The 26,557-nt window shown below is 43.5% G+C and overlaps 1 protein-coding gene across 1 annotated transcript in view; it reads right to left on the bottom strand.

Moving 5' to 3' along the window:
• LOC106582707 (metabotropic glutamate receptor 4) overlaps window positions 1-13,866 on the bottom strand; it is a 284,018-nt gene extending 270,152 nt beyond the window's left edge. Inside the window, exon 1 of the mRNA XM_014166038.3 lies at window positions 12,949-13,866. Within this exon, the coding sequence (XP_014021513.1) occupies window positions 12,949-13,494 (546 nt within the window). The 5' untranslated portion in view covers window positions 13,495-13,866. The remainder of the gene's footprint in view (window positions 1-12,948) is intronic.
• Between the last annotated feature and the right edge of the window lie 12,691 nt (window positions 13,867-26,557).

Here is a 26,557-nt window from a genome sequence, read left to right as displayed (position 1 = left end):
ATATTTTATATCACTATCATGCACACACACCCTCACACATAAGGATGGCTCTGTTGCGGAAAGACTGATACATGTTTGATAGTGTCTTGATGCTGTATTGTTTGTCCTTCATATTCTAATACTTTAATGCTACCCCCTCTTCATGTTTTTTTGTAATAAACTATAAAAACATTTAAATAAATTACAAAAAACACCCATAACTCAAGACCCGTTACACTGGACCACTCTTCACTCTTCATCTGTTGTTTACTGTTAAATCAATATATGAGGATCACTGCTTCACAGTCATGTCAGGGCCTTACTTTATTTTACTTCCTCTTAGGTCATTATTTAGTTGAGTGAGTTATGGTGGATACAGGCTACCTGTGAATGAGTGGCGGTCGATGCCGTTTAAGATGATGGAGGACGATTTTGTTTTTCTCATGAGCATCGCCTTATTTCTATCATAGCATATTGGATGACTGTCATTCATATTCCATTCACCCAGCTCAATGTAAGATCGATAGGTTTAATCTACTACATGATACTCAAATTGTCCCTATAAACCATCATGAGGTTGCTACAACTTAGCCTATGAATGAAAGTTTACAACAAAGGTCAAGAGAAAAATTTGAGGTGACACACAGTAACACATTCAATACCGCCTTGCACACTCTTGCCTGCATCTAGCTGATCTAGGGTGTAATGATTAGTCCAACAGTTGCAAAAGAGAGTTTCAATTGGACAAATCCAGGTATGCTTATCCCCGTTTCGTTCCATTTGCTTCTGTTTTTTTACAATAGAAACAGTGGAATGAATACACCCCCGATCACGCATAAACACAGTTCACTTTCATAGCAGCCACGTTGTATTCCTTCTCGCATCTATTCGCTCTCGTCCCCCCCACCTTTTCCCGTTGCTTGTGGACTTCGATGCACAATACATCAGCTGTATGTGACTAGGCGAAAAAACCTCTCCAAGACAAACCATATCATAACTGCTAGACACAGCCGAAATCGTTGTTACCAGTAGCTAAAGTAACGTCATAGTTTTTTTAGCTATGTTGACTAATGCGTTAGTAAATACGCTATAACCATGCAGTAACATTACAGTGTACAGTCAGTAAGCAGTTCAATAAGCAGTTTAGCAGTTACACCAGCGGGCCCAGGTGCCAATAAATTAGTCAAACCAAAAGCTTACCTTGACTTGGAAGAGTTCCAGTGTTGTGTTGGGTAGTCATAGCCAGATAGCTGACATAGCATCCCTCTGTTTGAGTAGGCTAAACTAGCTAGCTAGCTGCATTTACTAGTAAGTTAAAGTCAAATTACAAATTTTCTCTCTCTTCTCCTTCATTTTTTATTAAATGTGTTCAAAACTGTTCAACTATTGTCTTTCTCTCTCTCTCTTTGAGTCTACTCACCACATTGTATGCAGTGCTAGCTAGCTGTAGCTTATGCTTTCAGTACGAGATTCATTCTCTGATCCTTTGATTAGGTGGAGAACATGTCAGTTCATGCTGCAAGAGCTCTGATAGGTTGGAGGATGTCCTCCGGAAGTTGTCATAATTACTGTGTAAGTCTACGGAAGGGGGTGAGAACCATGAGCCTCCTAGGTTTTGTATTGAAGTCAATGTATCCAGAGGAGGACGGAAGCTAGTTGTCCTCCGGCTACACCATGGTTCTACCCTACAGAGAAGACCTTCATTGCAAAACAGTGTGTTTAATCAATTATTTGGCAACGTGAATATATTTAGTATAGTTTTATCTAAAAATGTTAACTTTTTAAATGTTTTACAATTTTTATGAAGTTCACTGAGGAGGATGGTCCTCTCATTCCTCCTCTGAGGAGCCTCCACTGCTGTGAATACCTCTGATGTTCAGCAGTGAGACCTAAAGGTGTCAGCATGCTTCAGTTCAGCTGGCCCCTAGCCGAACTGGGCTAGCTGAACTGAAGGAGTGTGCTTGCATTCTCCCTTAAGACCATCGCTTGAAAAATGTGAAAAAAAGCAGCAATAGTCCAGTTTGTCCATTTTGAGATGCCATAGCCAGTATACACTTCCTCAAAATAGCCAGGATTAATCTAATATATCTGTCATTCATTTTTGAAGTTTTTGCCAAAGAATTCTTAGTCGCGCAATTGTACATCTAAGATGTTTTGTGCAGTATTTTTCAATGAAAAAAATTGCATGAAAATGAGTTGTCTCTCGTTGAATGACAACAAAGACTTTATTGAAGAATCTCTAATGTTTACCAATCACCGACGAAGCAACATTGACTTTGGCTCTGAACTTCGGCTTGCCTCCAGAAAAATACTGTGTGCCTGAACAGCCCAAAAAAACTCACCGAAGTCCAAAACGAACAGAAATGTCACAAAACGTCATCATAATATATGCACGAACTCTACGGAATTGATTCGGCTGGTAAGCATGCGAACGCCTTAAGAAAGCAGGCACTGTACTGTAGTCATCCCTATGAATGAGGAGAGGGTTGACTCAACATGTGGCCAACTTCAGGTCCCTCAACACAACCGGATCGAACTGTACCTACATCACACGACTGTTTGATTATGCGGTTAGGTTGACAGGGGTCATGTAGGAGAGTAAAGGTGGTAGAGGGAGAAGAGATCAGAGTGAGACAAATTAAATATGTAGGGCTACCTCCTATTAAAGGGGGTAGGGGAGAAGAGATCAGAGTGAGACAAATTAAATATGTAGGGCTACCTCCTATAAAAGGGGGTAGGGGAGAAGAGATCAGAGTGAGACAAATTAAATATGTAGAGCTACCTCCTATATACGGTAATGAAGAGTGGAAGAGTGTTAATGATGCAGGACTTCCAAAAGGCTTCCCTGTGCGAACGGGATCAGAGACTGCTGTTGGAGATGTTCATTACTGCACATTACATGTAAGAAGTGTGTGTGTGTGTGAGCATCCCATCATGCTTGGCTCACTCAGGGCTATGCTTACAGCCAGGCTGAGGAGGATGGAGAATACACCCCTCCTGGTTGGTACTGTATAGCCCTGTGATGGTGGAATCAGCTGGGAGCGTGCAAGGTGCCTATGGCAGCACATAATCCCCAGGACTGTCACAGTCACGTCCCTCATGCTCCCTGCCACATCCACAGGAGCTTGCTTTAATCACAGCCCTCTGTCACTTTGCTTGTGTAAATACCCATTCATAACTGAGCCACCAGTCTTCATGGTGATACATGCAACTACAGTACAAGGAGGGATGTGAGATACAAAGAAGAAATTGTTGGAAGCGGCTGTTTTATCTTATTTTTTATGAATTATTATTTGTCACATGCCCCAAATACAACAGGTGTAGTAAACCTTACTAAATGTAGACCTTATGTTTAACTACGAGCCCTTAATATTATTTTTTTTGCTAAGCTAAAGGGAAAGGAAAAATAGTAACACAATAAAATAGCAATAACAAGGCTATATACAAGGGGTACAGGGTAGCTGAAGTAATTGAGGTAACATGTAGGTAGGGGTAAAGTGATTAGGCATAGATAATAACAAAGAGTAGCAGCAACATATATGAAGAGTGGGAGGGAATGTTAATGTGTGTGTGTGTGTTCGTGTGATTGTGTTTGCGTGTGTGTCTGTGTGTGTGTGTGCTGGACTATCAGTGTAGTATGTGTGAGTCTGTGGTTAGAATCCAGTGAGTGTACATAGAGCCTGGGTAAGAGAGTTGGTGCAATTGTTTTATATATATATATATATATATATATATATATTATATATATATATATATATATATATATATATATATATATATATATATATATATATATATATATATATACTGCTCAAAAAAATAAAGGGAACACTTAAACAACACATCCTAGATCTGAATGAAATAAATAATCTTATTAAATACTTTTTTCTTTACATAGTTCAATGTGCTGACAACAAAATCACACAAAAATAATCAATGGAAATCCAATTTATCAACCCATGGAGGTCTGGATTTGGAGTCACACTCAAAATTAAAGTGGAAAACCACACTACAGGCTGATCCAACATTGATGTAATGTCCTTAAAACAAGTCAAAATGAGGCTCAGTAGTGTGTGTGGCCTCCACGTGCCTGTATGACCTCCCTACAAAGCCTGGGCATGCTCCTGATGAGGTGGCGGATGGTCTCCTGAGGGATCTCCTCCCAGACCTGGACTAAAGCATCCGCCAACTCCTGGACAGTCTGTGGTGCAACGTGGCATTGGTGGATGGAGCGAGACATGATGTCCCAGATGTGCTCAATTGGATTCAGGTCTGGGGAACGGGCGGGCCAGTCCATAGCATTAATGCCTTCCTCTTGCAGGATCTGCTGACACACTCCAGCCACATGAGGTCTAGCATTGTCTTGCATTAGGAGGAACCCAGGGCCAACCGCACCAGCATATGGTCTCACAAGGGGTCTGAGGATCTCATCTCGGTACCTAATGGCAGTCAGGCTACCTCTGGCGAGCACATGGAGGGCTGTGCGGCCCCCCAAAGAAATGCCACCCCACACCATGACTGACCCACCGCCAAACCGGTCATGCTGGAGGATGTTGCATGCAGCAGAACGTTCTCCACGGCGTCTCCAGACTCTGTCACATCTGTCACATGTGCTCAGTGAGAGCCTGCTTTCATCTGTGAAGAGCACAGGGCACCAGTGGCGAATTTGCCAATCTTGGTGTTCTCTGGCAAATGCCAAACGTCCTGCACGGTGTTGAGCTGTAAGCACAACCCCCACCTGTGGACGTCGGGCCCTCATACCACCCTCATGAAGTCTGTTTCTGACAGTTTGAGCAGACACATGCACATTTGTGGCCTGCTGGAGGTCATTTTGCAGGGCTCTGGCAGTGCTTCTCCTGCTCCTCCTTGCACAAAGGCGGAGGTAGCGGTCCTGCTGCTGGGTTGTTGCCCTCCTACGGCCTCCTCCACATCTCCTGATGTACTGGCCTGTCTCCTGGTAGCGCCTCCATGCTCTGGACACTACGCTGACAGACACAGCAAACCTTTTTGCCACAACTCGCATTGATGTGCCATCCTGGATGAGCTGCACTACCTGAGCCACTTGTGTGGGTTGTAGACTCCGTCTCATGCTACCACTAGAGTGAAAGCACCGCCAGCATTCAAAAGTGACCAAAACATCAGCCAGGAAACATAGGAACTGAGAAGTGGTCTGTGGTCCCCACCTGCAGAACCACTCCTTTATTGGGGGTGTCTTGCTAATTGCCTATAATTTCCACCTGTTGTCTATTCCATTTGCAGAACAGCATGTGAAATGTATTGTCAATCAGTGTTGCTTCCTAAGTGGACAGTTTGATTTCACATAAGTGTGATTGACTTGGAGTTATATTGTGTTGTTTAAGTGTTCCCTTTATTTTTTTGAGACGTGTATATACAAGTAAAATAAGGGGGGCAATGCAAATAGTCCAGGTAGCCATTTGATCAAATGTTCAGCAGTCTTATGGCTTGAGGGTAGAAGCTGTTAAGGAGAACTTTGGTCCCAGACTTGTACTGGGTCGTAAGCACTACCCTCTGTAGTGCCTTGCAGTCGGATTCTGAGTAGTTGCCATAGCAAGCGGTGATGCAGCAAGTCAGGATGCTCTCAATGGTGCAGCTGTGCAATGTTTTGAGGATGTGTGCCTCCAAGCCAAATATTTTCAGCCTACTGAGGGGGAATAGGCATTGTTATGACCTCCTCTTTACAGTGTTGGTGTGTTTGGACCATTAAAGGTCCCTAGTGATGTGGACACCAAGGAACTTGAAGGTCTTGACCCGCTCCACTACAGCCCCGTCGATGTAAATGGAGGCGTGCTCTCCCCTCCTTTTCCTGTAGTCCACGTTCAGCTCCCTTGTCTTGCTCATGTTGAGGGAGAGGTCATTGTCCTGGAACCACACCGTCAGGTCTCTCACATCCTCCCTATAGGCTGTCTCATCTTCATTGGTGATCAGGCCTACCAACGTCATGTTGTCGGCAAACCTAATAATGGTGTTGGAGTCCTACGTGGCCATGAAGTCGTGGGTGAACGGAGTACAGGTGGCAAAGGGCAGTGTGGAGTGCAATAGATATTGTCTGTGGATTATCTGTGGATCTGTTTGAGCAGTATGCGAATTGGTGTGGGTCCAGGGTTTCTGGGATGATGGTGTTGATGTGAGCCATGACCTGCCATTCAAAGCATTTCATGGCTAAAGATTTGGGTGCTATGGGGCGGTAGTCATTTAGGCAGGTTACATTGGCGTTCTTGGGCACAGGGACTATGGTGGTTTTCTTGAAACATGTTGGTATTGCAGACTGGGTTAGGGAGAGGTTGAAAATCTGAAGACACTTGCCAGCTGATCAGCGCATGCTCTGAGTGCACGTCCTGGTAATCCGTCTGGCCCTGTGGCCTTGTGAATGTTAACCTGTTTAAAGGTCTTACAATGCTACGGAGAGCGTGATCACAAAGTCGTCCGGAACAGCTGGTGCTCTCATGCATGTTTCAGTGTTTCTTGCCTCGAAAGTGAGAATAGAAGGCATTTAGCTCATCTGGTAAACTCATGTCACTGGGCAGCTCGTGGCTGGGTTTCCCTTTATAATCCCTGATAGTTTGCAAACCCTACCACATCCAACGAGTGTCAGAGCCGGTGTAGTAGGATTCAAACTTAGTTCTGTATTGACGCTTTACCTGTTTAATGGTTCTTCGGAGTGCGTAGCGGGATTTCTTTTAAGCATCCGGAATAGTGTCCCGCTCCTTGAAACCAGCAGCTCTAGCCTTTAGCTCAGTGTGGATGTTGCCTGTAATCCATGGCTTTTGGTTAAGATATGTCCGTACATCCGCTTGATTGGACCATTTCCATATTGAGCATTGGTACTTCCAGTTTGAGTTTTGCTTGCAAGCAGGAATCAGGAGGATAGAGTTCTGGTCAGATTTACCAAATGGAGAGCGAGGGAGAGCTTATGTAATACAATGATCACAATTGTGACTGACCGCCTTGATTCGGTCTTATGTAGCAAAATTTGGCCCTTAAATGTTTTGGTACCTATTGGAGAGCTCTTCTTTGTCTACACCCATTCAGCATCTATCACACCCTCTTAAGCTTTAGCCACACCCATCTCTTTAAGGGTTGATCCGAGCGTTCTGTCCTAACAACAGCAGTCAAACACCCAAGCTAACTGGCTAAAGTTGGCTAGCTTGCTAGCTACTTCTAGACACAAATTAGAGGACAGCTTACTGACCATTTTACTCGCCCTTGCAGAGCTGGTTAGGCTGTTTTTATGTTATCCAGAGCGTTGGTGACTGCAACTGTGCTGCTGGCAACAATTTACGCTTTTTGCCAATGTTTACTGACACTAGCCTCTGAGATACGAATAATAAGATCATACACGTAACGTGAAAACATGAAAACAACTTTCTGTCAATTATAAACGTGTAATATCTGAACATTTTACTAGCTACATTTAAAAAATTAGGGGTTCAGCAAGGATTCTTCTAAGAACCAACTAAGGAGGTTCCTAGAAGAACCTTAGGCTTCTTGGCACTAAAAATTGTCCCCAAAAGGTTCTTCCAAGAAACCCATAGGAGGTGGGGTTCATCGAGGACCCTCCTTAGTTGGTGGGGGTTCATGCAGGAACCAAGCTGCCCAACTGAAACACTTGTAAAGAATGTGAGGATCTCCTCAATTTAAGATAAGGTTTGTCCCTTGTATGATATAAATTGATATTATTCTATGATTATACCATCTATCTCTTCATATTTGTGCAAATCTTTCTAAAACAGAAAATGGACACAATTCAATGGATATCAATCAACAAAGAGGTAATAATATGTAGGCTATAAGAATATGTTGAAGGCTAGCTGTATTGGGTGCAGATGACTGAACTGCTCACTTTTGTGTCTGTGTCTGCAGGTATACAGACAAGGAGATATATCAAAGGTATTTCAATTGGTATTGGTGGTATGTAGATCACATTTACCATCCTTCCTTACCTCGTCAATGAATATCCCATAGGCCTCTACATTACCTCTACAAGGTATGTGTATGAAAACCATTATCAAAACAGTTTTTCATTCACATTCACCACAAAAACCAAGGTATGAATACTGCCGTGTGCATATTTTGTTAATCATCTGTATAACTACCACATTTTTGGATTCACAGACTTCACCCTCCCGACACCTCTGATGAATATAACATGAAACCTGTTCGATCACCATGCACTGCAAAATCATTCTGGCTATGGATAAGGAGAACATCAACACATTAACATCAACAAAGCAGAGCATATACCCATTGGACTTGGGGCTCTGCTGAGAGTTTACCTTATCTGTTACGTCCTGACCAGTAAAGGGGTTATTTGTTATTGTAGTTTAGTCAGGACGTAGCAGGGGGTGTTTGTTTTATGTGGTTCGGGGTTTGTTGGGCTATGTACTTATGTAAGAGGGGTGTTTGTTTTATGTGTTCCGGGGTTTTTTGGTCTATGTTCTATGTTAGTGTACTTCTATGTTCAGTCTAGTCTATCTATTTCTATGTTTAGTTCATTCGATTGACCTTCAATTGGAGGCAGCTGTTCCTTGTTGCCTCTGATTGAAGGTCCTATGTATAGGGGTGTTTTTGTAATGGGATTTGTGGGTAGTTGTCTCCTGTTTTGTGTCTGTGCACCTGACAGGACTGTTTAGTGTCGTTCGTTGTTTTGTATACGTAATTTGTTTGTTTTTCCTTCTTTTGATTTAATAAAGAAGATGAGTATACACGTTCCCGCTGCACCTTGGTCTAATCCTTACGACGCCCGTTACAGAACTACCCACCACCAACGGACCAAGCAGCGGGGTAAGGAGCTGGAGAGGAGCTATCGGGAGTCGTGGACCTGGGAGGAGATCCTAGCCGGAGAGGGACCATGGAGGAAGGCTGGAGAGGACCGGGAGGGTTTTGTTGGAGCACAGTTGGCATGGAAGCCTGAGAGGCAGCCCCCCCCCCAAAAATGTGGGGGGGCACACGGGTAGTTTGGCTGGGCCAGGGTTGAGCCCGAAGCCAACTCCCCGTGCTTACCAGAGGCAGCGTGGTACTGGTCAGGCCCCGTGCTATGGGGTGATGCGCATGGCGTCGAGGCCGAGCATCCACAGGCCGGTATGCTCGGTGCCAGCGTCCTGCATTTGCCGGGGGGAAGCGGGCACCCAGCCAGTAAGGGTGGTGCCAGTCCTGCGCTCGAGACCGCCAGTGCGCCTTCACGGCCCAGTGTATCCTGTTCCCACTCCCCACACTAGCCCTGAGGTGCGTGTCTCCAGTCTGGCGTTTCCAAAGCCAGCACCACGCACCAGGCCTTCAGTACGTCAGCCCAGTTCAGGATGTCCTGTTCCCACTCCTCGCACTAGCCTTGGGGTGCGTGTCTCCAGTCTGGTACCTCCACTACCAGCCCCACGCACCAGGCCTCCAGTGCGTCAGCCCAGTCCAGCTCATCCTACTCCTGCTCCTCGCACTAGCCCTGTGGTGCGTGTCCTTAGTCTGGCACGTCCTAAGCCAGCTCCACGCATCAGGTCTTCAGTGCGCAGTCCCCGTCCAGAGCTTCCGGCAACAGTGCCTCGTCCAGAGTGTCCGGCGACAGTGCCCTGTTCAGAGTGTCCGGTGACAGTGCCCTGTTCAGAGTGTCCGGCGACAGTGCCTCGTCTAGAGTGTCCGGCGACAGTGCCTCGTCCAGATTGTCCGGCGACAGTGCCTCATCAAGAGTGTCCGGCGACAGTGCCTCGTCCAGAGTGTCCGGCGACAGTGCCCCGTCCAGAGCTTCCGGTGACAGTGCCCCATAGAGAGACAGCCCACAGTCCAGAGCCAGCAGACGGCCCACAGTCCGGAACCGAGAGAGACGGCCCACAGTCCGGAGCCGAGATAGACGGCCCACAGTCCGGAGCCGTGAGAGACGGCCCACAGTCCGGAGCCGAGAGAGACGGCCCACAGTCCGGAGCCGAGAGAGACGGCCCACAGTCCGGAGCCGAGAGAGACGGCCCACAGTCCGGAATCGGCGCAGCCAGAGTCGCCCTACAGTCCGGAATCGGCGCAGCCAGAGTCGCCCTACAGTCCGGAATCGGCGCAGCCAGAGTCGCCCTACAGTCCGGAATCGGCGCAGCCAGAGTCGCCCTACAGTCCGGAATCGGCGCAGCCAGAGTCGCCCTACAGTCCGGAATCGGCGCAGCCAGAGTCGCCCTACAGTCCGGAATCGGCGCAGCCAGAGTCGCCCTACAGTCCGGAATCGGCGCAGCCAGAGTCGCCCTACAGTCCGGAATCGGCGCAGCCAGAGTCGCCCTTCAGCCCGAGGTCTCCAGCAACGCACATCAGCCCGAGGTCTTCAGCAATGCACCATAGCCCAGAGACTTCGGGAAGGGGTAAAGTTTAATGAGTATTTAGCGGGGGTGGACAGGGTAGTTTGGGGAATAAGGCCGGAGCCTGAGCCACCTCCGTGGTAGGGGGTTGGGGGAGGGGGGGGGGGGGTGTAGCACGGGAACTGTCGGTGACGGTGGCCACCCTCCCTTCCATCCCTTTAGTTGGGATTATTTTTTGTTTGTGTTTAGAGTTATTGGATTAGGTTTTGTTTTGTTGTTTTAGGTGCATCCGGGATCTGCACCTTTGGGGGGGGTACTGTCACGTCCTGACCAGTAAAGGGGTTATTTGTTATTGTAGTTTGGTCAGGACGTGGCAGGGGGTGTTTGTTTTATGTGGTTTGGGGTTTGTTGGTCTATGTTCTATGTTAGTGTACTTCTATGATCACTCTAGTCTATCTATTTCTATGTTTAGTTCATTGGATTGACCTTCAATTGGAGGCAGCTGTGGCTCAGTTGGTAGAGCATGGTGTTTGCAACGCCAGGGTTGTGGGTTCGATTCCCACGGGGGGCCAGTACGGAGAAAAAGAAATGTATGAAATGAATTGAAATGTATGCACTACTGTCGCTAAGGGTAAGAGCATCTGCTAAATGACTAAAATGTAAATGTAGCTGTTCCTCGTTGCCTCTGATTGAAGGTCTTATGTATAGGGGTGTTTTTGTAATGGGATTTGTGGGTAGTTGTCTCCTGTTTTGTGTCTGTGCACCTGACAGGACTGTTTAGTGTCGTTCATTCTTTTGTATACGTGATTTGTTTGTTTTTCTTTCTTTTGATTTAATAAAGATGAGTATACATGTTCCCGCTGCACCTTTGTCTAATCTAAATTATCTTTAGATTTTTTATTCTGCTTTGCCATTAAGATCATAATAAACACTGAGGACTATAATATTGTGTTATTATTGTTATGCTTATTATTATTATTAACAATAATAGGGGAGGTGGGTTAGCTAAAAAATTAACCCCAAAAGGTTCTTTAAGGATCCATTAAAAGGGGTTATTCGAAGAACTTATAGGGGTTCCCCCACAGTTTAAATTTGAAGAACCCCTAAAGGATGCTCCAGGAACCTTTTCTTTTTAGGGTGTAGACTATCTTACCGTATACATCATGGATGGACGCTTCTCCCTGTCACGGTTGCCATGGTTGCCCTTAGTTTGAAGATGTAATCTGGAGACAGGTGTTTTCATCATCTCATTAGCTATCATACTCTAATTCCACTGATTTCAAAACTCGGTCCTCCAGAAAGTGGAGAGCAACACTTAAGCAGTTCTACTATGCGATATAGTTTAAAAAAAAGCTGCGTTAGACAGGATTACCAACACTTTCTAACCAGCTAAAATAGACAGAAGTGTGCTATATGGCAGACCAACCCGAACTCATCTCTCGGCATGTCCAGCCCACTCATTATCTCAGCCAATCATGAATAGCGGACTTTTTCTGTGACTAAACCAACTAGGCACGTAATTTAACAATTTTAATCGTATTTACAGATGCATACAAGTTTGTTATTAAGGCACATGAAAGTTCACAGGTTCCAGAAGGAATTTCTTCAAAAGAAAACGCATTTTGATTTAATTTTAAAAGTTTGCATTCAGATGGCTCTCCTGTGAAGTAGTGACCCGCAACATATGCCTAGTTTCCTGAAACGAGTCACAATTAGCGAGATGTTTAGTAATAGATATGCAAAATCTCCAATTGGTCTTAAAACACAGACTGAATGCATGACTTCCAAGAGAGTAAAGGCAACACATTTCTTATCAAAAGGAAGAAATGACTCAATGAGCCAACACCACCTATCAAACCTGGTCAACAGAAGACGCAGCATAAACAGATCAGAGAAAGTAATTAAGAAGTTATTTCCAGGGCTGGGTGGTCTGGACTTATAAATCAGTGAAACCATGGGATTGGTATGTGCTATGAACACGGACAGCATGTGGATGAATATGACTTTTCCTATCACGGGGGCGATCAAAGTAATGAATCCAGGTTGAAAGAGAAACTGTTATTGTTCTATGAGCAGACAATGAACTAATGTTGCATCCTATTATATGTTGAGAGCATAGAGATGTACTAGAGTCCATCGCCAATCTTTGCATGTGTGCCATCTATCCAACTCTTTGGGTTAGAGGCAATAATTGTGACAATTTAGCAGTCCACAGATTGAGATGGCCAATGGCATTACTTTAGGATTATGGGAACTATGGTGTGGAGATTTTTTTTTCTCAGGATTTGCATTATTTGTTTTTACGCATTTGTTTTTTAGTCATTTAGCAGACGCTCTTATCCAGAGTCACTTACAGTAGAGTGCATATATTTTCATACTTTTTTTCATACTGGTTCCCTGTGGGAATGGAACGCACAACCCTGTCGTTACAAGCACCCTAATCTGCAAACTGAGACACATGTCTGTCATTATTTAGTCATGCTCTTCTTTCCAAATATCAGAGAACCAAATTGTGTTAGAACAGAGAATATAATGTTTTCCCAGGAATGAGGGTAACATTCCCAACTAGAGCTAACATGGAACAAACACCACAGTGTACATACATCAGATACTCACTCTAACACTGCAAACAAACCACAACCACACATACACAAGTAGTAAATCACCACCAAGGTGTGGTCCTTACCTTGAAGAGCCGCAGTATGTTGGCCACCATGATAGACACAGAGCTGGAAGAGGCTCCGATGACTCCCACCACCCTCTCAGGCTTGGTGATGATGGGTGCCCCCCCGCCGAGACACTTGACGTCCGTCCCATCCTTCTCGATGAGAGCCTGGACGAAGGTGAGTGACTGCTCCAGGGCGTGGGTATCCCGGGAACACGTGTCTAGGATGCGCGCCCCCAGCGTGATATTGGGAAGCAGGGAATGGTCATTGTTGATACGGTCCAGGGCGAACAGCATGGCCTCCAGACGATGGATCCCCTTCTCCTTCTTCAGCTCCCCGCAGGCCTTGCCTTCGTTGCCCCTGGAGTGCACGGGGAACAGGCCTCCCAGGGAGATATCCCCGTCGATGCGGATGGAGTTGAGGTGTGTGCCGCTCGGAACTTTGGGTTTAGCGGCTTGGGCGGCCGTGAGAGAGCAGTAAAGAAGGAGTAAGAGCCTGATCAGGCTGCCTCTGTGACAGATCCTGCCAGTCCGATGCAGAGCACACCCCTGGGGCTGAGACACCATGACCACAGCCCAAACACAAATCCAGACACACTCTAGAACCCAGCGGAATCAGGAACACAAAGAACACTAGTCTACTCTATATCCAGAGGGTTAAACTTAATAATACCTCTTGAAGCAGTGGGCACAGAACAGGCGTCCTCTCATGTTGCTTTGCTCTTAGAAGCACTCAATTATAATAGGAGCATGAATTTAGATGGCTCTTCAAAGGATATCTCCTCTTCCTTTCTTACATATGCATCTCCTTCTTTCCTCCTCACTCCATGGTCTGACCAACGTGGTGGGCACTCCTCTGCCCACTGTAACTCACCACCCTGCCTATGGAGATCCCTCACAGGTGGGGTTCAGGCCGCTCAGGTCTCCGGGCTGCTGAGTGAATTCCTGCAAGATAAAGCAAAGTAGAAGCGATGAGACACACCACACAGTGACAGAGGGGCTAGATATGAGAGAAGGGATACGTGTTGGTTTGAGCTTTTCACTGCTTTCTTTTTCTATCTTAACTCCATTTGCTGCAATCATGTGTGGAATGATGAGACAATTATTTTTCTCTCAATCTCAAACGCTCTCTCTCTCCCTCCTCCCGCTCTCTCTTCTCCCTCCCTACTCACCTCTCCATATTGAATTTAGAAGGGTTGCCATGGACTCCCAAGGTCGAAAGGCATGAAAGTCAGCTCCCAAACTCCTCTTTTCAACATACCCAGTAAGAAACGCTGCCTACTGTACTAACGTGCCTACCATTGTTAGGTTGCTACACATCATACACAAAATGTTATCTCATGTCTTGATTACATGTCCTAAATCTCTTTAGGCCCTTACAGTAGGGCCCTAAAGTGGAACTCCAGTCTCCTTTCACCACAATGATTAGCTCTTTTTCCATCTATTGCTCCTCTATTGTTCCCGCAATAATGAGGGGAGGCCGATTACATCACATCAGACCAACTCCTTGAATGGCCTACTCCTTGAAGTTTGCAGTTTTGTCAAAAAAAATCCACTATTTTTCTCAATACGTTTTTTTTACCCTTAAGTGTACATTCATGTATTTACACTTGGGATATTGTTTTTCAACAGGAAATGCTCAAAAATAGCTGGAGGGCTTCTTTGAATCAGATATTTTTGTTGGTGACTCTCTCGTCCATACAATTCTGTTGATTATAACATTTCCCTGTATTCAAAGATGACACTAAAAGGCAAAAACAGACCAACATGTTAAGAGTGTCTTTTATACAAATTCACCATGCTATTGACACAATATCCCTTCTGTTGGATGACATATCAGAGAGGAGGCAGATATTGGATGAATCATCACCCTTTCTCCTCCTTTTCTATTCTTCCATCAGCCCATTTCCCACTCCTTTCTTCCCTACACCCACAACGCTGGCATATCTGAGACTGCGCCTTGGACGGCATAAAACCGTAGGGATGGTTTCTCTGAAGAGACTGTGAAATTGTAATGATGACATTACTACAGAAGGAAAGCTGCTTTGATACAGGAGTAGGTAAGAGGGGAAATGTCCTCAGGAGAACTAGCGTTTCAGAGTTAAACCCATAGTGTGACATGGTTCTTTAACTCTACATGCTCACAGTCACTTGTGTGAAGAAAGAGTCCCAAGCTAGCCCAGATAGGATTCAATTCCACAAATCCTACTGAAGGACAGTGTAGAATAAGAGTGTCATTGGACAAGTAGAATAACCTCTATTCATTGATCTGGAGCAGCTTTTCCCAAACTCAGTTCTGGGGGCCCCAAGTTCTGGGGGTACATTTTGTTTTTTGGCATAGTCCTACACAGCTGATTAAAATCATCAAAGCTTGATGATGAGTTCATTATTAGGTTCTGGAGAACTGCTTGTGAAACAACTTGTGATGGGAAAACAAGGCTTTCTGAAGAATTTGGGTCTTTCACCAAATTGTGTTGAAAAACGGTTCATTCCTAAGAGCTTTAAGCACAATGCATATTAAGGGCATCTGCTGGTCAGTAATAAATAGCAGCTTCTGGTGTTCATATAGCACAGGGATGTAGGCCCGTGGATCAATTTCCCAATATTGAACTCAGTCGGGGTCTCAATTTACGGGGTCTCAACTTACTGTTGGGAGCTAAAATAGTAGAATACACAAGGCACAATTAAAACATTTCACTTAGGGCCCCCAAAAGGCTAGGGCTGGCTCTGACAGGATTTGTGGGTATGGATGGGGGTACGCAGACCCGAGTGCCACTGCGGCCCCTCATGATGAGTTCAGATTTTTTGTGACCCTAATCCCCATCAATGTTGCCCATCCCTGATATTGAAGTTTCTCCCACATTGTTAATCAAAACTCCATGGCGTAGCGATTAGTCAAAGGTTTTGAAATCTAATACTCATTTAAAATATGAGGCTTGCATCTTACATTATGCACACCTTTTTTGCCTCCAAGTTCACTATTTTGGCCCCAAAAAACGATGAATCCATGGCATTACTTAGGATACGTAGAAGAAAAGCTTTAATATCATAGGCGATATTGCGATATGCCTGGTTGGGCCTCTCACTGACATTCACAACTCAACAATCATCTACACTGAACAAAAATATAAACGCAACAGGTAAAGTGTTTCATGAGCTGAAATAAAAGATTGCAGAAATTTTCCATACGCACAAATAGCTTATTTCTCTCAAATTGTGAGCACACATTTGTTTACATCCCTGTTAGTGAGCATTTCTCCTTTGCCAAGATAATCCATCCACCTGACAAAAAGCTAATTAAACAGCATGATCATTACACAGGTGCACCTTGTGCTGGGGACAATAAAAGGCACTAAAATGTGCAGTTTGTAACACAACGCTGATGTCTTGATGGGAGCTTGCAATTGGCATGCTGACTGCAGAAATGTCCTCCAGAGCTGTTGCCAGAAAATTTCACGTTAATTTCTCTACCATAAACCGCCGCCAACGTAATTTTCGAGAATTTGGCAGTACGTCCAACCGGCCTCACAAGCGCAGACCACGTGTATGGCTGATGTCAACGTTGTGAACAGAGTGCCCCATGGTGGCGGTGGGGTAATGGTATGGACAGGCATAAGCTACGGACAATGAACTCAATTTGCATTTTATAGAGATACTGTGACGAGACCCTGAGGCCAATTGTTGAGCCATTCATTTGCCTCCATCACCTTATGTTTCAGCATGATAATGTACGGCACAAGGATCTGTACATTCCACAGGCCACAATCAACAGCCTGATCATCTCTATTCGAAGGAGATGTGTCACACTGCATGAGGTAACGGGTGGTCAAAACAGATACTGACTGGTTTTCTGATCCACGCCTCTACCTTTTTTAAAGGTATCTGTTACCAACAGATGCATACAGTGCATTCGTAAAGTATTCAGACCCCTTTCCTTTTTCCACATTTCGTTACGTTACACCGTTATTCTAAAATAACTTTTATTTCCTCATCAATCAACACAAAATATCCCATAATGACAAAGCAAAAACTGGTTTGTAGAATTTTTGCAAATTTATTAAAAACAAACAACTGAAATATCACATTTACATAAGTATTCAGACCCTTCACTCAGTACTTTTTTGAAGCACTTTTGGCAGCGATTACAGCCTCGAGTCTTCTTGGGTAAGACGCTACAAGCTTGGCACACCTGTATTTGTGGAGTTTTTCCCATTCTTCTCTGCATATCCTCTCAAGCTCTGTTAGGTTGGATGGGGAGCATTGCTGCACAGCTATTTTCAGCTCTCTCCAGAGATGTCCGATTGGGTTCAAGTCCGGGCTCTGGCTAGGCCACTCAAGGACATTCAGAGACTTGTCCCGAAGCCACTCCTGCGTTGTCTTGGCTGCGTGCTTAGGGTCGTTGTCCTGTTGGAAGGTGAAGCTTCACCCCAGTCTGAGGTCCTGAGCGCTCTGGAGCATGTTTTCATCAAGGAGTTCTCTGTACTTTGCTCCGTTCATCTTTGCCTCGATCCTGACTAGTCTCCCAGTCCCTGCCGCTGAAAAACATCCCCACATTATGATGCTGCCACCACCTTTCTTCAAAGTAGGCAGTGGTGTAAAGTAAAATTACTTTAAATTACTACTTAAGTAATTTTTTGGGGTATCTGTACTTTACTATTTATATTTTTGACAACTATTACTTTACTACATTCCTAAAGAAAATAATGTAGTTTTTACTCCATACATTTTCCCTGACACCCTAAAGTACTTGTTGCATGATGAATGCTTAAAAAGGACAGGTAAATGGTCCAATTCATGCACTTATCAAGAGAACACATGGTCATCCCTACCGCCTCTGGCAGACTCACTAAATATAAATGCATCATTTGTAAATTATGTCTGTGTTGGATTGTACCCCTGACTATCCGTCAATTTAAAAAAATAAATGAAAATGGTGCCTTCTGCTTTGCTTAATAAATTATGTATACTTTCACTTTTGATACTTTAGAATATTTTAGCAATTACATTTACTTTTGATACTTAGAACCAAATAATTTTAGACTTTTACTCAAGTAGTAATTTACTGGGTGACTTTCACTTTTTCTTGAGTAACTTTCTATTAAGGTATCTATACTTTTACTCAAGTATTGGGTACTTTTTCCACCACTGACCGGAGGGATGGTGCCAGGTTTCCTCCAGACGTGATGATGGCATTCAGGCCAAAGAGTTCAATCTTGGTTTCATCAGATCAAAGAATCTTGTTTCTCATGGTCTGAGAGTCTTTAGGTGCCTTTTGGCAATCTCCAAGTGTGCTGTCATGTGCCTTTTACTGAAGAGTGACTTCCGCCTGGCCACTACCATAAAGACCTGATTGGTGGAGTGCTGCAGAGATGGTTGTCCTTCTGGAAGGTTCTCCCATTTCCACAGAGGAACTCTAGAGCTCTGTCAGAGTGACCATCGGGTTCTTTGTCATCTCCCTGACCAAGGCCTTTCTCCTCCGATTTCTCAGTTTGGCTGGGCGGCCAGCTCTAGGAAGAGTCTTGGTGGTTCCGAACTTCTTCCATTTAAGAATGATAGAGGCCTCCGTGTTCTTGGGGACCTTCAATGCTGCAAACAGTTTTTGGTACCCTTCCCCAGATCTGTGCCTCGACACAATCCTGTCTCAGAGCTCTACAGACAATTCCTTAGACCTCATGTCTTGGTTTTTGCTCTCACATGCTCTGTCAACTGTGGGACCTAATATAGACAGGTGTGCCTTACTAAATCATGTCCAATCAATTGAATTTACCACTGGTGGACTCCAATCAAGTTGTAGAAACATCTCAAGGATGATCAATGGAAACAGTATACACCTGAGCTCAATTTCAAGTCTCACAGCAAAGGGTCTGAATACTTACGTAAATAGGGTATTTTATTTTTATTTACAAAAATATATATATCTTCGTCATGATGGGATATTGTGTGTAGATTCATGAGGAATTTGTTTTATTTAATCCATTTTAGAATAAGGCTGTAACATAACAAAATGTGGAAAAAGTCAAAGGGTCTGAATACTTTCCGAAGGCACTGTAGATAATTACCACAACTGTACGCTCTGCTGAACAATGCAACACTGTGCTGTTTCAGATGGATAGTTCTTGTATCGAGAGAGACAAACTAAATTATAAAACGCATCTGCAAATTGACATCAGGTTTGATAGGATTACCGTAAATTCCGGACTATAAGCCGCAACTTTTTTCCCACGCTTTGAGCCTCGTGGCTTAAACAATGACGCGGCTAATATATGGATTTTTCCCGTTTTCAAATTTTTTTTCTCCAAAAAAACACATTCTGTGACGTGCTCAGTTTTTGGGCGGCATGAAGCTTTCATTAGACCAATGAAATTGCCGAACGGGTTAAGGTCAAACAACTTTTTTGTTTAATGTTTAGATTAAATCGAGCGCTCTCAAACTTCCCATCATCCTGATTACGGTAGTCATTTTGTCACCCTCATCATGGCAAAGACACGGAGAAATGCATATGATGCAGCTTTCAAGTTGAAGGCGATTGATCTGGCTGTTGGAAAAGGAAATAGAGCTGCTGCACGGGAGCTTGGTCTTAATGAGTCGATGATAAGACGTTGGAAACAGCAGCGTGAGGAATTGACTCAGTGCAAAAAGACAATTTACTGCAAATGTTTTATTTTTTGTTACAAGCCGTGTTTCGTTAAAGCCTATTTATTTTTGTTACAAGCCGTGTTTCGTTAAAGCCTATTTATTTTTGTTACAAGCCGTGTTTCGTTAAAGCCTGTGTAAAGTTAATTTGTTTCAATGTACCGGTAGGCACCTGCGGCTTATAGACATGTGCGGCTTATTTATGTTCAAAATAATACTTTTTTTTAAATTCAGTGGGTTCGGCTTATATTCAGGTGCGCTTAATAGTCCGGAAATTATGGTAGCCTTTTTTTTATTTCACCAGCTTTTAGCCTATGCTTTCTCTACCAACTAACCTTGTGGTTAGAGTGTCTGCCTTGAGTTTGGAAGGTTGGGAGTTTGATCCCTGGCTGAGTCATACCAAAGACTATAAAACTGTGCCGCAATGCATCTCTGCTTGGCACTTAGCATTAAGGAGATAGATTGGGGGCAAGGCTCTGCGATAGACTTGTGTCCTGTCCAGGGGATATACGTGAAGCCTTGTTCAAGGCTACTTACTTACTCGCAAATGGTTGCTGTCCTGTATGTTCCTGACACTGTTCAGTCTTGGCAGCAGGAGCAGTAATGGGATCTGAAGGAACAATCTCCCAGCATACAATAGAGGTGAATGTGCTGGTTTTGCCAAAGGAGTGGGTTAGTCAGACGATGGACTGCTGCACCAAGGGCCAAGGTTCATTGTGAGCATATTGGAAGTGGAAAGGTCCTTTGAATACACTGAACTATCTGCTACTGAGTGAAGTAATTTCGCAGAGTTCATTCACCGCAGGTTCCCTTTAAATGCAGCAGAAAGAGAAGGGAGGGAGAGCCCAGGAAGCCCTACCCCCAACTGACTGTCAACCCCCCCAAAGGCCAACCACACATCCACAGCACAGGACACCTAACTAAAACTAAATAAAGATAATAACGGAATAGAATTCTAGAAATTCAACAGCTTTTACCTACACTATAGATATATGATATAGTATTTGGAGAGCAATAAGAGAAGGTCCTGAGGAAGATTCATGTTATTGTGGTAAGCAATGCTTCTGGAATCAAACTATTGTTTTAAAGGGCAGGTCTCTAAAGGGGTACAAATATAACAGATATTCCCCAGTTATAATTTGCAAAATTAAGAGGTGGTCATATTTATATGGTCATATTTCCCTGCAAAAGACAAAGCAATATGGCAACAATTTCAATCACTCAATAACAACTTAATCTGGATAATCTTTGGATCATATGATGTTAACTTGTTTACTCACTCAACAAAATCACAGCATTGTGTTTAAATTAGCTCTGGGAACACAAGAATGCATCAATCAATATTGTCGACATCAGAATTCCCCTTTATTGTCTCCCAGGTTAAGATGCATATCAAGTAATAATCCCATTGTGATTGTGGGTGAGAGTGTTCCACACTCACAGTCTGCAGTTTTGACAGTCAGGTCTGTTTACTTGGCCTGGCCTTGAATGTCTATCTCTGAACCCTCTAAATATCACCCCACCATCACAGGTCGCCAGAGACCAGGGAAAATCCCATTTAAATCATCAGTCAGGGATTGGGATAATCACAGGCCAGTGGGATTATGGAACGGAAAATTTGAATCAAACCGTATAAACAATGGTAAACTGGAATGAGAATATTAGAAATTGGCATATTTAATACGATTACCATATTCTTAATGGTATGAGCTGTGAACAATAGCTAATATTATGATATTCTGATATTAACATTAAGTTAACATTAAGATAAGATGCTTCGAATGTTATTACCATGTGTTTACAGTACATCTCGGGTATGGTTTTGGTTTACTAATGAGGTGGTATTATGCTCAGACGAATCAGTCTCCCACACTGAGAAGGCAGAGACCAAGACTGTGTTTGAGGTGAACAAATGTGTCAATATTTGCAGACTGTCCCGAAGTTAGAGCAGTAAATAGTATATTGAGTAAAACAACAGATGTATCATAGCCACAAAATGTCACAGACCGCTGTGGGAATTATGTGGGATTCATATCAAAAGAATAACCTTTACTCAAGTTTACAGGCAATGTTTGTAATATAGACTGAATTCATTTGAAAAGGGCACAAAATAACCTTTAGGCAAGAGTAGCACGTGTGCTATTGCATACGGCCACATAACTAATAACGGTGATTGAGCATTCAACACCTCATGCCTGGCTGAGCTGAAAAGAAAGGCCTGTTGGATAGTGTTTACTTGTTTATTTCGATTCCCATTAGCTACTCTTCCTATGATGCTAATCACCATTATCTATGCATAATGGTGTGTTTTTGAATTCCATATTTGATATTCGCACTTTAGATATTGACATGCAATACTGCAGCTGTATTATTGCGGGGGGGGGGGGGGGGGGGGGGGACTGGACCTTTACCCCTTTGACTACATTTTTCAGTAGGCAATATCCAATCCTCAAAAACCTTTCCCTCTTATAGAATTGGTTAGAGACATATAGACCATGGAATGGGAAAAAACAACGTTCCTCCTGAACACTTTTCTCAATCTGTCTGCTTTAGAAAATGCACTAAACTTCAAAGCACCCGCATGTGTTTTCTTTGAAGTAGCTGTATTTCTCACAAACAGAACGTGTACTTCAGACCGTCCCCTCAAAAAAACAAGAAAAGAAAACATTCATACCAACTTACACTTCAAAAGGAAGATGTTTCAGCAGGCCAGTCCAAACGGTTTGGCATGCGGTATAGAAAATCCATAAATGGCGACAAGGAGCCACTTGAAGAAAATCTATATTTTTGTTGTATTATTTCCCTCTCCCTTCTCTAAAAGCTGTGTAGCTTTTAGAGAAGGGAAATGGGGAAATGGGTGTATGAGGAAAGCAAGCAGCCAGTGAGAGGCTCTTTAGGATGTGCTGTAGTTCCCCTGGACACAGACAGACAGACAGACAGACAGACGGCAGGAGGAGCTGTCTAATTGACACTCCAGAATGTTGATGCTCCAACAGCCGATCAATAGGAAGGTATGAGACTGCCCTAAAGGAAGAAGTGAATGGCTGGAGAGGGAGAGAGCATGGCTGCACATGAAGGGTTGGAGAGATTGTATCATGCTACTATGATATTTTCATTCTGGAGATGATCGGTTTTAGAGCCTGCAGGGCTGGTTTCGACTTGGTTTTTCTTGGTGGACAGTTGGAAATGTGGAGTGGGGGTCAGAGGTTGCATATAGGTGAATGGTTTATAACTTGATATGGTCTTGACAACAGTATATAATGGATGTTTGGTGAACAAGGTTAATGCTTGGCAACTGCTTGTATCAGACAATGTCGACGCATCCTTTAACACATCTTTAACATTTGGGTTGATTGTTGTTGCACGGTAGTCTCTCAACCATCATTATATTGTTGGCCAATGACAGTGAAGCAATATGCATGGTCTAGATTCAGGCATTGTTGTACGCAGTTATTTTTTATCATGACTGATACACCGTACAACCAAACAACCACAAATTCTATGTAAATTGGGCATCAGCTTTCGTAAAAGGGCCAATAGGTATGTTGGTGATCCTAAACAGAGTATAAATAAAGGTCCTCAGAGATTGATCTAAAATCAGTTTCTGCATTTTCCCTCTAAAGGTAAAGGTCATGATTTGGTGAGGGTAAGCTGATCCTAGATATGTGCCTAAGGGCAACTTCTACCTGGAGACGAGCATCAAACAGCGAGTGGATGACAGCCTTTTCAGTAGAGCTTCTGTCCATTCCCAGAAAATCCCTGTACTTAGTTGCATACAGATACACAGCAAGCTGAGCAGTAGATCCAGTGACAGTTATGATTTATTTAGAGCCTGGAAAATGTGTTAAACTTCAGGAAGATATGATATTATGCATCAGCTGACTCTCGTGGTCGTTTGATTTCCCCTTGATGGGAAACCCTTAGGAAACACTGGCACGATTTGTCTCAGAAAATAACAACTTTATGACAGCCACACGAGAGAGGAGTTCCAGTTATGTGCTGTATATGGAAGATATTTTTTTTCTCCAATGCATGAGAGGAAAGCCTATTAAAAACGACCGAATTTGAAACAGGTATTTATGGCGCACAATGTAATGGGGTTGTTTGTAGGATAAGTCTGCACTAAAAAGAGGACATTGAGGGTGGGAAAAGGAAATGACTGACGTAAAGAGAGCCCTTTCTAAATGTTCTGTTTACTCTCAAAGAATGCTTTCCCCTGTAATGGAGGGATAGATTCATTTAACTGCGTCTGGTGGAAGATAAAATGGTCTGAAATGTGAGAACTAACCCAGACTTCACTCACCCTAAGAGTGCTGTAGAATGGATGCATCACACTGCATTAAGAGAGGGATGAAATAAAAGCATGGAGAGAGGGATGGAGAAAGGAATCATAGGAGGATAGATAGATAGATAGATAGCCCGAAAGAGTAGTAATGTGGAAGCTTGCTAAGTACCCATTACTGACTCCATCTGTCACTTCAAACCTCCTTTATATCCTTTTTTTTCAGTACATTTTTTCTTGTGCAGTCTTTCCTTTTAGAAATAATAAAAAAAATCTCCATTCTAAGCCTACATCAGGACCGGCGTTATGGGCTGCCCCGTTCCTCCTTGCCGGTCCAAATAAAATATTGAAATACTGATCATTTATTTTACAGAGACGCGCGCCGACAGAAAGACTCATCAATCTCAGATAAAGCATCCGAGCGAGCGAAACAGTGCCCCTCCGTATGTGTAGACCATATATCGGATGCTGTCTGGTCCAAAGGAGTACGGCATGTCATACTTTTTTCTGGCCAGACAGCATCAGATACATGGCCTACATATAGTAAGACAGAGGGGCACTGTTTCACTCGCTAGTGTAAGCAGAAGGGAAGAGACGAAACGAGAGGGCTCACTCACCAAAATCTGTTCTGAATAAGCCCAATGCGTTTGTATGGGCGTAATATGCAGATCTAAGCTTGTCGCCTGAAATCCCGCTTTTGGGACAAAGACTCGGAGACATGAGCATCTTGTTATTATATATATATATATATATATATATATATATATATATCTCTGGATCCAGCCACTTGCGAATTGGAAAGGAAAGTTGGCGGGTGCATAGTGCACTGTTCGGATGCTGGATTCCCCAAAGTAATTTGCAAAAATTATATAAAATACACCTGTCTAAATAAGATCATTCAAAATACTTCACCAGAGAGCATTATTTAGCCACTGAGGATCATAAGCTTCTTAAAAAAAATAGCTGTGGATTGTTTCAAATCACAAGTGCATAGGCTTACGCTGATTTGGGAAGCCACGATTTGGGCAGCGTGCATGGCAATAGACCTAACATAATGATTAGACCTGGCGCGCATCGCGCGCATGTTGATTTTGTCCATCCACATTGGACGCGATCAGGACACGCAGGTTGAAATATCAAAACGAACTCTGAACCAACTATATTAATTTGGGGACAGGTCGAAACGCATAAAACATTCATGGCAATTTAACTACCTAGCTTGCTGTTGCTAGCTAATTTGTCCTGGGATATAAACATTGGGTTGTTATTTTACCTGAAATGCACAAGGTCCTCTACTCCACAGATAAAAAATAAACCAAGTTAAGTTTCTAGTAATCTCTCCTCCAATTTTCTTCTTCTTTGGACTTAATATGGCGGTTGGCAAACAACTTTAAGGTGCGTTACCAACAACAACTGCTCAGTTCACCTTTCAATCACCCACGTGGGTATATGCTCCTAAAAACCAATGAGGAGATGAGACTTGCAGCGTGTCATGCGTCAAAAATAGAACCAAGTTTTATTTTAGCGTCTGGCTATGCAGACGCTTGCGAGCAGTTTGGATGAAATTATTGAATAACATGTACAGTACCAGTCAAAAGTTTGGAAACACCTACTCATTCAAGGGTTTTTCTTTATTTATACTATTTTCTACATTGTAGAATAATATTGAAGACATCAAAACTATTAAATAACACATATGGAATCATGTAGTAACCAAAAAACTGTTAAACAAATCAAAATATATTTTAGACTTTAGATTCTTCAAAGTAGCCACCCTTTGTTTTTATGACAGCTTTGCACACTCTTGGCATTCTCTCAACCAGCTTCACCTGGAATGCTTTTCCAACAGTCTTGAAGGAGTTTTCACATATGCTGAGCACTTTGTCGGCTGCTTTTCCTTCTCTCTGCTGTCCAACTCATCCCAAACCATCTCAATTGGGTTGAGGTCGGGAGATCGTGGAGGCCAGGTCATCTGATGCAGCACTTCATCACTCTCCTTCTTGGTCAAATAGCCCTTACACAGCCTGGAGGTGTGGGGTCAATTTCCTGTTGAAAAAAACAAATGACAGTGGGACAAAGTGCAAACCAGATGGGATATTGCTGCAGAATGCTGCGATAACCTTGCTGGTTAAGTGTGCCTTGAATTCTAAATAAATCACAGACAATGTCTCCAGCAAAGCACCCCCACATCATCACACTTCCTCCTCCATGCTTCACGGTGGGAACATTACATGCGGAGATCATCTGCTCACCTACTCTGCGTCTCACAAAGACAAGGCGGTTGTTTCTTGGCCCAAGCAAGTCTCTTCTTCTTACTGGTGTCCTTTAGTAGTGGTTTCTTTGCAGCAATTCGACCATGAAGGCCTGATTCATGCAGTCTCCTCTGAACAGTTGATGATGAGAACAGATGTGTCTGTTACTTGAATTCTGTGAAGCTGTTATTTGGGCTGCAATTTCTGAGGCTGGTAACTCTAATGAACCTATCCTCTGCAGCAGAGGTAACTGGGTCTTCCTTTCCTGTGGCGGTCCTCATGAGATCCAGTTTCATCCTAGTGCTTGATGGTTTTTGCGACACTATTTGAAGAAATGTTCAAAGTTCTTCAAATGTTCTGGATTGACTGACCTTCATGTCTTAAAGTGATGATGGACTCTCGTTTTCTCTTTGCTTATTTGAGCTGATCTTGCCATAATATGGACTTGGTCTGTTACCAAATA

This window comes from Salmo salar, chromosome 22 (assembly GCF_965601325.2).
Source record: "Salmo salar chromosome 22, fSalSal1, whole genome shotgun sequence".
NCBI classification, from domain to species: Eukaryota; Metazoa; Chordata; class Actinopteri; order Salmoniformes; family Salmonidae; genus Salmo; species Salmo salar.
The sequence above is the reverse complement of the archived record's forward strand: the minus strand, read 5'-3'. Positions and strand labels throughout refer to the sequence as shown.